The sequence below is a fragment of the Propithecus coquereli genome, unplaced genomic scaffold, assembly GCF_000956105.1.
Source record: "Propithecus coquereli isolate 6110/MARCELLA unplaced genomic scaffold, Pcoq_1.0 Scaffold210, whole genome shotgun sequence".
Lineage (NCBI taxonomy): Eukaryota > Metazoa > Chordata > Mammalia > Primates > Indriidae > Propithecus > Propithecus coquereli.
Genome location: NW_012146079.1, coordinates 2,391,206 through 2,406,629, shown reverse-complemented (window position 1 = coordinate 2,406,629; position 15,424 = coordinate 2,391,206). Strand labels below are relative to the sequence as shown.

General features: G+C 32.6%; 1 protein-coding gene across 1 annotated transcript in view; it reads left to right on the top strand.

Moving 5' to 3' along the window:
* CEP170 (centrosomal protein 170kDa) overlaps nucleotides 1-15,424 on the top strand; it is a 111,684-nt gene that overhangs the window by 81,509 nt on the left and 14,751 nt on the right. The window contains exons 14-16 of the mRNA XM_012644336.1: nucleotides 6,032-6,131; nucleotides 11,643-11,790; nucleotides 14,001-14,171. Of these exons, the coding sequence (XP_012499790.1) occupies nucleotides 6,032-6,131; nucleotides 11,643-11,790; nucleotides 14,001-14,171 (419 nt within the window). The remainder of the gene's footprint in view (nucleotides 1-6,031; nucleotides 6,132-11,642; nucleotides 11,791-14,000; nucleotides 14,172-15,424) is intronic.

Here is a 15,424-nt window from a genome sequence, read left to right as displayed (position 1 = left end):
TTATTTTTGAATATTAGGTAAATTTTTCTTATAACCTTCAGATTATATACAAAAAAGTAAAATTCTTGTAGGATAGCTTGAAGTCTGGTAAGGAGATGCTTCCCAATTTGTTCTTTTTGCATAAGGTTGCTTTGGCTATTTGGGGTCTTTAATGGTTCCATATGAAGTGTAGAATTATTTTTTCTAGATCTGCAAAAAAATGATGTTGGTATTTTAATGGGGATTGCATTGACTCTGTAAATTACTTTGGGTAGTATAGACATTTTAACAATATTGGTTCTGATGATCCATGAGCATGATATGCTTTTCCATTTGTTTACCTCCTCTGCAATTTCCGTCTTCAGAGTTTCATAGTTCTACCTGTAGAAGTCTTTCACCTCCTTGGTTAAATATATTCCTAGATATTTTATTTTCTTTGTTACTATTGTGGAAGGTATTGAGTCTTTGTTTTGATTTTCAGCTTGACTGTTGTTGATGTATAGGAATGCTACAGATTTGTATACATTGATTTTGTAACCTGAGACTTTGCTGAATTTATTTATCAATTCCAGGAGTCTCTTGGCCGAATCTTTGGGGTTTTCTAGGTATAATTTCATATCATCAGCAGAGAGTAATATTTTGACCTCTTCTTTCCCCATTTGGATACCATTGATTTCCTTCTTTTGCCTGATTGCTCTGGCTAGGACTTCCAGCACTATGTTGAACAGAAGTGACAGTGGGCAACCTTGTCTGGTTCCAGTTCTAAGCAGGAATGCTTTCAGTGTTTCCCTGTTCAGTATGATGTTGGCTGTGGGTTTGTCGTATATGACTTTTAAGAGTTCTTGTCATAAAAGGTGCTGAATTTTGTCCAATGCTTTTTCTGCGTCTGTTGGGAGGATCATATGGTCTTTGTTTTTGCTTCTATTTATGTGATGAATCACATTTATAGATTTGTGTATGTTGAACCATCCTTGCATCTCTGCGATGACGCCCACTTTATCATGGTGGATTACTTTTTGATGTGCAACTGAATTCAATTTGCTAGGATTTTATTGAGAATTTTTGCATCTATATTCATAAAGGATATTGGTCTACAGTTTTCTTTTTTTGTTGTGTCCTTTCCTGGCTTTGGTATCAAGATGATACTGGCTTTGTAGAACCAGTGGGGAGGATACTTTCCTTCTCTATGTTATGAAATAATTTCTGCGAAGTAGGTACCAGTTCCTGGTACAATTCAGCTGTGAAACCATCTGGTCCAGTACTTTTTTGGGGGGTGGAGATTTTTTATTGCTGCTTCAATTTCATTACTTGATATTGGTCTGTTCAGAAGTTATGTTTCTTCCTGATTGAGCCTAGGGAGGTTGTGTGTTTCCAAGAATTTATCCATTTCCTCAGCATTTTCAAATTTATGTGCATAGAGCTTTTTATAGTATTCAGAGATGATATTTTGTATTTCCATGGTATCAGTTGTAATATCTCCTTTTTCATTTCCAGTTGAGCTTATTATGGTCCTTTCCTGTTTCTGGTTAATCTAGCAAGAGGCCTGTAGATTTTGTTTATCTTTTCAAAGAACCAACTTTTTGTTTCATTGATCTTCTGTATAATTCTTTTGTTATCAATTTCATTTGGTTCTGCTCTGACCTTAGTTATTTCGTTTCTTTGCTGGGTTTGGGATTAGTTTGCTCTTCCTTTTCCAATTCCTTGAGACAGTTCATTAGATTGTTGATTTGTTATCTTTCTGTCTTTAGGATACAGGCATTTTAAGGCTATAAATTTTCCTCTTCTGACTGGTTTTACTGAATCCCACAGATTTTGATAACTTGTGTACTCTTTGTCATTTAGTTTAAAGGATCTTTTGATTTCCATCTTAACTCATTATTCAGTTGGAACTAATTATCAACACTCATGTGTACATGTGTACATATGGTACTAAAATTCAACAGAAATCAAGCAGGTGGGAGAGGGGGAAGAGAGGATGGGTAAATTAACTCCTAATGGGTATAACACATATTATCTGGGTGATGGACACACTTATAACTTTGACTCAAACTGTACAAAAGCAATTCATGTAACCAAAACATTTATATCCCTGTAATATCTTGAAACTTAAAAGAATACCAAAAAAAGAATGTTTAAAAAAAAGTAAAATTCATGCAGCAGATGTGATTTTTAATTAATAACTTACAGTGGCTGAACATTGAAAAGAGATTATACTCAGATGCTGTAGTATTAATAGTTAAAATTTACTTTTTTTTTTAAGTTTATAAGATAACTAAATTTTACTGCAATATACCATGTTTTATCTAAATATTTTTACTTTATACACCCTAAACTGAGTTCTGTCTTTAAGACCATAATCTTCAAGTTTTATACTTGGCAACATTATCAAAGAGTTATATAGTTTATAGATGCTTTAAAAAACAACAAACTTTTACCATTATTTAATGGTGTTCGTTTTTTCTTTATTGACTTCTGTGACGTGTGTTTTTTTCTGGCTCATTTTTTTAATGTAATGTTTAGTTTTTTGTTTTTAATGTCTAGTCACTTGTCATTGCTTTTATTCTTGGAGAACATGTTCTTCTAATCTCATTGTGCTGCTCAAAACATTTTGTTTTACCATACAGATAGCTTTTTATGAGACTAATTATTGTATCATCTTAAGCCAATTGTTAGAGTTAAAGTTAGGGCATATATGTGCTTTGGGCTCCATGGATCATTATGGGCCCACAAAATGCTTGTAGTGAGAGTATCTTGACATATTTTTTGTTTTTCTGGACACTGCTGGCAACAGCATGTCTTGCTCTTGTGTTATCATTTTTCTCCTTCCCGTGGAGGAGATGTTCAGCTGTACAAGATCAAATGGTGGCTGGGGCAACTAGAATGTAAGTCTGCCTTCTCTCAATAGGCCTCCCCTCCCAAGCTCTTTCTACTCCAAACTAGAAAGACTAACCTTCTTCGTCTGGGTCAAATCCACTTCCCTTCCCCAAGTAGAAAAGAGTTATAATACAAAGGAAGAGGGAATAGGGGCTGTTCATCATATTTTCACTTGGATCCATTTTGTTATGTGCATTGTATTACTATTATCTGTGTGTATTTTATTATCTGTAGCAGGACTCTAAGGTCGGGCTATTTAACTTCTAATGATTTTCATGCCTATTCCTACTAGTTAGTCAGTAGCACTGCACTAATAAAACTTGCCCTTGGGATTTTAATTTTTCAGGGTATATTTTTCAGCCATATATCTCAAAGCCAGGGAAGTGGTTTTTTGTTTGTTTTGTTTTCTGTGGAGGGAGCTAGAATCATAGTTGTAGAGTCATTCACAAAAAGTAAATACTTGAAGCTGTGGTAGTAGATCTCACCAGAGAATGGGGAGTGAATTTTGAATGCTACTGAACTCTGATGGATAATCTGAATTATAGGGATGCAGTGTAGTCGAGTGATCAAGAATAAGGACTCTGAAACCAGACCTTCTAGGTTCAAACCCAGCTCTACCACAAGGTCTGTGTAACCCTGGACAAGTTAATTAACTGTTTTGGAGTGATCTCATCTGTCAAATTGTCATAATAGTACCAATTTGAGAGAATTGACAAGTTGATGCACATACTTAACCTAGTGCTTGACATACAGTAAACTATCACTAAATGTTCATTATATTTTAAAAGGGTGCAGAGAAAACAGTGGTGTATTACTATATTTAGACCTTTATTTGAAGCTTTCGGTTTTTTGTACATCTCATACATTTAAGTATACGAGAATCCAGATACAGCTAGAGTTTTAGAATCAACATTAAGTTCCTACAGTTTGTAAAATACTGTACTAGGCGTACACTGTTTGTACCTAAGAATCTCAGCCAAGGTTTTTTTTGTATTTTCAGCCCAAACTCAGTTATTTTAAAATGGTTTGTCCTGATAATGAAAACACTGATATATAAGTGATCTGTTTTTAGTATCAGAATGATCATTAAGTAGATGTGTCTTAGCACACCTACCAGTCCCATACCTTGATTTGATTGGCCCCAAAGTAGAGTCACGTGACATTTTAAGACAAAAGACTTTTATTATTAGTAAGTCTTTATATTATATATAATTTTATTAGTGAAATTAAAATAAAAAGATTACTGATCAAATATATTTGAAAACATTTTAAAATACAACTATGGTTTATACTTTCAAGCCTAAAATATTTGCAGTTAAAGTTATGAACGTGTGGTAATCTTAACAGTAAAAAACTAAGTTACTTGTAATTTTAATTAATTATTAAAAGCTCTGTGCTTTTTATTTTGTTTTGTTTTTTGGTAGGAGTCAATTTAATGTAGTGGCCAGAATTAGATGGTGTGGGTTTTCTTATTGTCTATAAGGTAATTTAGTGAAGCATTTCTATGTATTGCAATCTAGTAAACAAGTCTTTAATTACAGTATAATTGAAGGATGTACTACATTGAGGGGTGTAGGTGGAGGTGAGCTTTGATAATACTAAAGTGTTTTTTGTTTTGGAGAAAATACTATGGAAACAAAAATTACTTTATCAAGGAATAAGGTATATCTGCTAAATCAGTTTTAAGACCTAATTTATTCATTCATATCTAAAGTCTAGGCCTAGCTGGTTTCTGTAATTCTGTTGGACTAGGTCAGATCCAAATAGCAAGTATAAGAGATTAAGAATATCCACCCACTGGTTCAGATGACAGTCTTCAGTTTCTGTATAGCGTTTCAACATTTCCTAGAACTTCACTCTCCCTTGATCATAGTCTCTAACCTAGGATACCTTTTCCATAAGAACTCTATCTGAAATCTTGCTCATTGAATCAGGACAGTACTTTCCTGTCAGAAGACTTCAGACCATCTTCTTTTAACTTGCAGACTTTCTCTCTGGTGAAAATGGCACGAGTTTGTTAAAAGACCTTCAAAGTTAGCATCTTACCATTACTTCTTTATTTGAGACTTCCTATACTTATTTTGAGCATATTCATAAGTGTAATTTTAAGTCTCTTTCTACAGTTCACCAAACATAACTTATCTGTGGTGCTAACCATTTCATTGACAACAATGGGAGATGCCTTTTAAAAAATAAATCTCTGTCTCTTTTGATGGCCAGAAGTAGACTCCATGTATTTTATTTAAACTTCACTACTCTATTCAGGCCACTCATGAAATTGCTCTTGCTGCCCAAGAGAAGCTTCCAATCTCAGCTCATTGCTATCCCATCCTAAGCTAGCCATTTGTGACTCAGATTAACTTTCTCCCAATACTCATGCTTTTGTTGCACAAGAGACAGGATTTGCCAAAATTCTATCATTAAGGTTTTACAATATTGAATAAAAGTGCCACCAGCATGTTAATAAATATAATTGACAATTTCCACCAAAGGAAGAGAAAGATCTTTTCAGTAGGAAACTGTTTTTGTGAACCTTCCCTGTAGTTGGTACTCAGTTAAATACATGAGTTAATCTTTAAGCCTTTTGAGGACTGGACTTTTTGATTCTTTATTATAGTGTCAGATTATGGAATCATTCATAACCATTGCTTTGTAGATACCAAATAAATGTTGTCAGATAAATGATGCTTGGATTCTTCCCAAACTTGTCTTTGTCTCCTTTGTTGTTTTTTTTTAATGTCCCTTCACAACTCATTATTAATGGTCAAGGAATAGTTTAAAAATACCTGTGACTGCAAATTGAAAATTTTTAAATCAAACTCTAAGAAATTTTACATAGAAATTCTGTGTCTTCGAACCATTTTTATCTAGCTACAATTAATTTTTTTGGAAAAAAGGTAAAATGTGAGAAATTCCGTGTCTGTTTTTCATAATTTACTGTATAAGATATGATTATCCAGTAATGAAACATCTCAAGGATCTCTGTTATGGAAGTCAGTCTTGCTTGTTTATAGTTACACTTACATATGTTGCTTTTATTACAGAATAGTTTAGCTCATTTTAAGTGTCAAGGTTTAAAATACAGAAATCATGCTTATTGCATATGTAGGAAAACTGAAGTGAATTTATGAGAATCAGCTTGAGTTTATGGTGATAACACATGTCTCTTATGTGAAAGGCATGTCAAGAAGAACTGAAGATGGGGATGTGGCTTCACACCAAGCTAAAGGCTGTGTTAAAATTATGTGCTTCCTAATAAAAAAGAAAGAAGAGACCCAGTTAGTAGCAAAGTAGTAGTATAAATGTAGTTATGTTCATTGCTTTCAACAGCTGAGAAAAATAATCTTGGATAGGCCAAAACCAGGAAAAGGCTTCAGAAGTTGTAATAAATATTTATAAATCAAGTAAATTTCTTTAAATTATGGCTTTACCACTTAAAAGCCACATCTGGGTACTTTTTTTTTATACTACTAGAAATACTATGTTTTATTTGTAGGCAGTGTAGTAATAAGAAGAATACTGTATTTTATTTGTAGATAGCGTTCCCAAGTATCTGTTTCACCTTACTAAGTAAGCATTCACGCTCTGTGGCTAATAATCCCGAGCATTTCACTTGGATTGCCTCTAGACAGGGAGTAAAAATTGGTCTTCACTGGCTGGGAAACACCTAGAACTTTTTCCTCACATACTGATGACACAAAGTAAAAAACTTACATGTCTTATTTTGTAGTTCTGGTTTTTGCGTAAATATGGGTGTTTTTTAATTTGAGTTTTTCCCCCCGTGTGCTATTACATGGTCTCTTACAAGTGTATTTTTTTCCTTAGTTGTTAAAAATAACGAGAATTTTAAATGAAGTCTCGGCAAGTCAATTTGCTAGTGTTTCATGTTTTTTAAATTGTTTCCATGCCTTGTAAACCTTAAACCACTATACTTATTACTCTGAGAGAGAGAACGAGCATGTGTGCATGTACACAGAAGTGAGTTGTGGAAGCAAAAATACAACCTAAAGTAAATATTTAATGAAACAAAAATTTGTTTTTAGCCACATGCTTTTAAATCTTTTCTTCATATGTGCCTTTGAAATGTGGGGGCCTGGTACAGATTCCCTGACTCTTGAAAAGAACTATGGCTCTTTATTATTTGGCTTACTGGCTTTTCTGTCTTTGCTAAGAATTGGGAGGAAGAGGGACAGCTAAATTCTTCTGCATTATTCTTTTTATGTCTCATTATTATGATCTCTATTGTGTATCAGATTAGAAATTCCCTTGGTGCATCCATCCTTATTATATCACATAATTTTTATTAATTGCTGACTGTGTTTGTCACTGTTGGGGAGACAAAAATCATAAAACACATAGCCTGTGCTCTAAAGGAGTTTATAATTGCAACAAGGATTAAAAGCTAATCCATACCACTGGGGGAAACTAGGTAAAGGGCACATAAGATCTGTCTTTATTATTTCTTACAACTGCATGTGAATCTGCAATTTTCTCATTAAAAATTTCAAAAAAAGCTAATCCATAAAAATAGCAAAATGCCTACATATCATAGAATATTGTACTAAACTAAGCGTACAGATTTTAAGTGCTAATGAAATTCAGAGATCATTGAAGACCAGAATACTCTGGGAAAACTTCGTGGAGGAGGAATTTGAGCCAAGCTTAGAAGGATATATAGAATTTAGAAAGCAGAAGAGGAAAGGAAGAATATTCCAAAGAGATGTTCCATTTATAAACAAAGGCACAGACCTAAATGAGTTGTATGTATTTGGGGGATAGTAAAGTCTAAACTGACAAAAGTAGTGGTATGAATAGGAAGTAAAAGCGGGTAGGTGAGATTGAGGGCTGGTGAAGAAGATTTTTAAATCTCAGAAAAACAATGAAGGGGAAAAAGGATCAATTTAAAAGTTCTAATAGGTGACTGATCTGGAATTGTTCCTTAAGGAATATTTGATTTCATATTTCAGATACTTTCAGGAGAAAAAAGAATGGTCAAAATAAGCTAAGAGTCTGTTGCACTGTTGCATTCATGAGCAGTTGAGAACATGGGAAAAAATGATAAACATTTGCTTGAAGACTAGATAAGGGAACACAGTGAAAGAAAAATTGATAGAACTTGGTGCCTTGGCAATTAAAAAGGATGAAAACTTGCAGATTAATACAAAAGAGTATATACAGTGATTGTCTTAAAGGTCTTTTAAACACATAAGAGTTACCAAATTTGATTTTTTAAAATATTTTCTGTGAATCATCCATTAAATTTCTCTTAAGTTCCTTAAGTTATAAGACCACTGGAGAAGAGAATAGAGTTTGATCTTCCCGTCTTCTCTGCCTTTTAAGCTTGAGGAGACCCAGAAGTGAGGCTTATTTCAATAATCCAAATGTGGCTTATTATATAGTGCAGTTTTTATTTCAAATTGACATTTATGCTGACCTTAGCCTTTTATTCCTTATATTTTCTTTTTTTCAGCTTTCCTGAGTATCCTTCAGCTAATAACTCCTTTTTTCCTCTTATAAAATGTTTATTTTCTGACTAAACTCTTCTAGACAGTATGGAAATCATAGCTTTACTAGAATGACTCTTAAATGTCTCTCCTTCTTAAACTAATTTTATATTTTAACACTTCTTGTCACTTAAAAACTGAATTATTTCTTAAAAGCTAAGTCATTAAAATTAGAGCTATTATCTCTTAGCCAGTGTTAAGGTAACTAAAGTTAGATTTCCTGTCATTAACTTCAGTGTTAGGATTCTAAAGCTAGTATAGTTCATTAATAGCTCATCAGTTGCTTTTTTTCCAGTAAAATCAAAGGAAATTTTCTTCTAATGGTTTATATGTGTATACTTTGGAACACTAGTTACATATAAAAACTTTGAAACTTAATATGCTATTAAAAAGATGAAGCGGATTTTTTTTTTAGTTAATTTAAAACCTAATGAGTGTTAATGTTGGCAGTTTAAATCAATAAAATCTGATAGTTTGTTTCTATTGTGGTTATGAGATCACAAAGATTGCGTGTTTAATCAGGCATGCATTTCACTAGGACTCTAATTTTCAATATTTCCTTTTAACTTCCAGTGTACCCAAAATCTGTAGTTAATGTATTTTTTGCATATATAACCCTTAAGTGAAAAAAAAAATTAACTGATTTAAATAAGAGTGCTATTAATGAGATAGTTTACATAAGAAAATTATAAATTTCATGGCTTTCTTAAACTACATTTTTTTAATCTCACTTTTTTTTAACAAATAGTGCATACTTTTTTCTGCAAAATTTTTGAAATTGGATCAATGATTCTGACACTCAGGAAGACAAAAAGACTAGCATTAATGTTATAGAACTTATTAACCCTTAATTAATATTTCATTTCTTTGGTACTATTGTCCTATCTAAATTTTGAAATAAAATGAAATTAAATGTGAAAATTGTCCGTTAGGTTTTCAAATAGACAATATGTATTGCATATACATTAAAAATTGCTCATTTTAATATAGTTTTTATTGCATAACATATGGAGATTGTTGTGCATATTTTTTCTAATTAATTCATACTGCTTCCACAAAGAATAGAATTTTCATTGTATGAATACATAAAACACTTTTGCTGATTTTATCTGTTTTTATCTGATAAAATAAAAATTTTATCTTATTACTTATTTATTTTTTATCCTACTAAGCTTGGCTATTCTGCTTCTCACCCTAGTTCATTTATTTCAGTTAATTGTGAGAATCGACTACATTATCTAAGGGAACATTTTAAACCTATTCTCAAAATAATCATAATGACAGTTAACATGCTTTTAAAAATTGTATATAGAATGATAATATGAGATGTAGCATGACATAATGAAACGACATCATGGCATTATCAGTAAGATATGACACTATTTGTGACCTTGGCCAAAAAATGGTCGCTTTACTTCTCAGCCTCATTTTCCTTATCTGTAAGAAAAGATGACATTAATAATGAGTTGATGAATATAAAGCTTCTTTCTAATGTACTCATTATATTATAATGGTGCTTACTATTTCTAAGCTCTGTGAAAGCAGGGACCCTACCTACTTCTTCATCATTGTAACATTTAGGACCTAGCATAGTGCCTGGCACATAATAAGGGGTCAGCAGATATTTGTTGGTGTTTTTCTTACCTTTTTGTATTGGTAATCAAGAGAGTTTGTTGTTTCTTACAAAGTTTGTATATTAGTTGACCATAAATTGCTGCTGTTGGTCCATAAGCTTCAACTTAGCTTCTTTTTTTAAATCTAGTTACATTTTTATGCAATTACTTCATTCCTGGAAAATCTTTCAAACTCACATTTTGCATAAGTTAAAAAATGTTAACTTTAGCCTGGGCATGGCACACCCCTGTATTCCCAGCTACCTGGAAGGCTGAGACAGGAGGATCGCTTGAGCTCAGGAGTTGGAGGCCAGCCTGGCAACATAGTGAGACCCCCATCTCTTTAAGGAAAAAAAAAAAGTTACTTTGTATTTACTTTTTACTTTGGTTTCAAAGTTGCAGAGGCTTTCACGTATACTTTTAAGAATATTCTGCCAATCCAAAGCCTTCCCTGTTGAAGTAGCCAAACTGAGTTTATGTGCAATGGATGCAACTTGGAAATTTTTCATGTTTTATTGAATTGAAGTCTGTTTTGAGAAACAGGAATATCAATGGTAGCTTTTTTAAGTTTCTTCCTCTTAAAAAGAACTCTAAAAGAAAACTGTCTATTTTCTCCTTTGATTATCGCTGGTAACAGTTATTTAGTTCTTCAGTCTATGTGGCTAAAAACACAAACAGCTTTGTGGAAATGAGCACTATACCTACGATCTGGTCCTGCCTTAGTAGCTACTTCTAAGTTGTGCAGTCATGAGCAAGCTATCCAACTTCTCTGAGAATGTGTCCTCATTAATAAAATCAGATAAGTCCTACCTTGAAAGAACTTTGTGAGCCTCAAATGACATAATGTATACTAGAAAGCACTATGCAAAGCATAAAGTATTACGTCAGAGTTCTTAACTTCTTGGTACTATAGACCTCTTTAGCCATTTCTTGAAACTTATGGAGTCTTTCTCAAAATGTTTCTAAATACAGAAACATAAAATACTTAGAATTACAAAGAAATCCTATTATATTGAAATACAGTTATTAAAATACTTTAAAGTGATATAGGAATATATAATTCTTTATTAACATATTAAATAAAAGGTTAATGTTGTGGGTTTAATGACTACAGTAATTTTGAAGTAGTGATGACTGTAAATGATGTTTTGAGATACCTGTATCAACTATAATGTGATTTCTGTTGGTGACAGAAATCACCAGTATAACTAATACCACTCTGGTTTTTTGCCTGTATTTATAATTAAAAGAAATGTTAAGCATCAGTTAGAGGTTAATGAAAATAACATTGTAATTGTTTTCTTCTCATCCAAGTTCAAGGACTCCTTGAATTCTGTCCATCATTCCCAAGTGTAAGAACCTCTCTGATATATTAATGCTAGTCGTTAACATTAATAGTATATTTTAAGGATATAGCTGTACTTCAGGGTATTTAAGGTATCTTTTTCGAGTTGATATAGTTTATTTGGAATTTAGTTTCATCAATATTAATTTTTGCAATTAAACTTTAAGACTTTGATTATCAAAATAGTTAATAGCATTTCCAAAGAATCTTAAGTTTTGTGTATAAATTTTTAGAGATACAACTTATATAACTGATTCTATCATAAGTGATTGTTTCTAGAGCTGTTATTTAAATGGGATTAAAATTCTTTTCTAAAATTATTACCAGGATCAGCCAAGATCTTGCTCTCATTGCTCGGGAGATCAACGATGTAGCAGGAGAGATAGATTCAGTGACTTCATCAGGCACTGCCCCTAGTACCACAGTAAGCACTGCTGCCACCACCCCTGGCTCTGCCATAGACACTAGAGAAGAGGTAGGAGATCTTCATGGAGAAATGCATAAGGTTCTTTCTTTTCTTTATTTCTTTTGCTTTTAGCTTTTTGCTTAGTTTATTTTAGTTATGTCTACCCTCCCTATTTGCATGAAGCTCTGCATTTTCCAACTTTACTTTAACAAATTTCTTTTTTGTAACGAAACTCATAAAGGCTAAACATTTGGTCTACGCTAATAGCGTGAAGATGGAAAATCATTTAGAATGAGCATTTGTCCTGCTAATTCCTGGTCCATAGCTTCACTTGAAGTGTGAATGTAAATGGTATCTGAAAAGCAAATCAAAATTTGATAAATGATTTTATGAAGTTTCTATAGAGTTTGACTATGAAAATACTACAATTAAAAAGGTATTTTCCTTGCTAGTTAATTAGGAGATATCTCTGATAGCAAAGAAAGAGAAAAAGTCTACATTTTCATTACTTTAACAATTCTGTTGATGAATACACAGACACAACCAAGTATATTTTGAAAACTAAAATATATAATACATACACACAAAAAAAATTCAAAATATTCTTGTAAACTCTGGAACTTAAGCTACCATATACAGACTATTGCCCATGTAAAACCAAGACCTCCTACAGTTCAACTCCAGGGGGCACCATTCGCATAACATTGCTCCAGAAGGTATGTTAAGGTACCTTTAGCATATAATATAAAATTAATGGTGTTCTCTGTCCATGTTGGCTGCTTTGATCTGGAGCAGAAATGCAAGCAAAGAATTGGCATTTAAAAGAATGAATTTCTGTGTTCAGGGGTTGGCAAACTTTGGCCTTGCTGCCTGTTTTTATAAGGACCTAAAGACAGGGTTGATTTTTACATTTTTGAATGGTTGAAAAACCAGAATAATAATTCAAAACATGAAAATTATATGAAATTCAAATTTCTGTGTTCATAAAGTTTTATTAGAACACAGCCAAACTCATTTGTTTAATTGTCCTCTATGGCAGTTGGTGTGCTACAGTGTCAGAATTGAGCAGTTGAGACAGAAACTGTATGGCTGTGACGTATAAAACATTTATTATCTGTCCTTTTACAGAAAAAGTTTACCAGTCCCCGATATTGATGATTCCACTTCCTTAATTTTATAAAATAGTTCTAAATAGTAGCCCAAAATGGTTAGCCTTTTTGACAAATTTAATTCTGGTAATCTGTGCTGATAGTATTTTCTTTGGTTGCTTTTTGTCACATTCCTTCTTTAATCTGATTCTTTAATGGTCACCTTATTTGTTTTTCCTTCATGTGTTGTCTAATAAACGATGTTTCATCAATCTGTGTAGAGTTTTGTTACCACATTGATCAGTTGTAACTATCTATAAAATCATCCTTATTGGTGAAAAACAAAAGGATCTTCTTGGTAGCAAGACATACACAATTCTTCTTGTACATTTAAAATGATGATGTTATTTTCTCCGCTTTCTAACTAAATTTTACCTAACATGATTATACATTCACTCAGACCCAGTAAAATTACTCAAACATTTCATTGAATAGACTCCATTTTTCCTTTTTGTTTTATTTCAGAATATTTTACTCAAATTTATTCCCTCTTCAGTAAACCTGAGTTACTTAGTATTGTATGTCTATAATTTGCACGGTAGATGGCAGTATATCATTTTTACTAGAGTATGTGATTTCTGTAGCATTGTTAAAAGTTTATTTGACTAAGACCAAAATATTTATTTTGTGAATTTAAAATTCTTTTTCCTTTTGTAAACTTAATTGGAATTGCAATTTGTGTATCTTGTGAAGAAATTTGGCACCTGGATTTGGGGAGAAAAAAAGGAAAAAACAAGATAGGAAACTAAAAGAAAAAGAAACATTATTTTACACTGGTAAGGCAATGTGAGTAAAATGAACTCATTGTCCATCTACATGGCTCAGCTTTTATCTATTTACCATCCGTATTGCATTGAGAGAAAATCTTATCCATGGAAGAACTGAATTTAACATAGTTACATATTTCAGAATTTTGAAAACAAAATCTAGGTAGATGAACGTCTATTTTATAAAGGAAATACCTTTGAAATGCTTATGAAAAGAAAGAATAATTGGTTTATTGAAGATATCATGCTTTTATTACTACTTGAGAATGAAATAACTTCTGTCTAATAATAAAAATTATAATGCCAAAATCTGTACTTTTTCAAATTACTCTATTCTTATAAGAGTTTGCTTTTCTCCTATTAGTTGGTTGATCGTGTTTTTGATGAAAGCCTCAACTTTCGAAAGATCCCTCCATTAGTTCATTCTAAAACACCAGAAGGAAACAACGGTCGATCTGGTGATACAAGACCTCAACCAACAGAGCCTCCTGATCACTTAACAATTACGAGGCGAAGAACCTGGAGTAGGGATGAAGTAAGTAAACTGTAAATTTTAACATGTGGCAGAGGAATAATAAAATTTCATGCTAATATCACATCATGTACAAATAATTCCAAATGAATTAAATTTTTAAATGGTGAACACAAAACTGTAAAACTTCCAGTAAAAAAAATAATATTGTCATAGGGAATGATTTCTTAAAAGGCACAAAAAGTCTGACTTTAGAAGATTAATAAATTCTAGTAGATTAAAATTAAGGACTTTTGTTTTCAAAAAATACTTTAAGGAATGTGAAAAGACAAATTACAAACTTTTGCAAAACAAATAGCCTACAAAGGATTAATAATTGGTACATATGAGGAACTCCTACCCACCAGTAAAAAGGACAAAACCCAATAGAAAAATCTGCAAAAGACATGAGCAACATTTCACCAAAGAGGAAGGCCTACAAAATATGAAGAGATGTTTAACTTTATGAGTGTTCAGAGAGTGTATTTTAAGACTACAGTGAAATTATAATCACTCGATTTTTGACAAATTAAAAAGTCTTAAAACGTTAGTTAAGTATTAGAGAAGATGTGGATACCTGGGCTTTCGTTTTTTTTTTTTTTTATGGAGACAAAGTCTCTCTATGCTGCCCAGGCTGGTATTAAACTCCTGGCCTCAAGCGATCCTCCTGCCTCTGCCTCCCAAAGTGTTAGGATTATAGATGTGAGCCACTGTGCCCAGCCTATACATGGCTTTCTTATATGTTGTTGGTGAAGATTAAATTGGTGCAGTCTCTCTGGAAACAGTTTGACATTATCTCCTAAAGTTGAATATAAAGATATCACATGAACTAGTAGCTTTCCTGCTAGTGTATGTGCAAGAGAAATCTTTTACCATTGATAACAAAAGTCATACAAAAGAACATTTATAGCTGTATTACTAACAATAACAAAGCTTGGAAACTAAATGTTTACACTGGCAGAAAAGTGAATGTATAAAATGGTATATTCACAAATGGAATAATTATAGAGTGTAATCAAAATGAACTACAACAGTATGGATTAATTTTAGCAATATAACATAAAATGAAAAAAGTCCCAAAAGATAATACGTAATGTCCTTGTCATAAATTAAAAAAAATCGAAATATATACTTAGAACAGAAATGATACAAGAAGGAAAGCAAGGAGGCCGGGCGCGGTGGCTCACGCCTGTAATCCTAGCACTCTGGGAGGCCGAGGCGGGCAGATTTGTTTGAGCTCAGGAGTTCGAAACCAGCCTGAGCAAGAGCGAGACCCC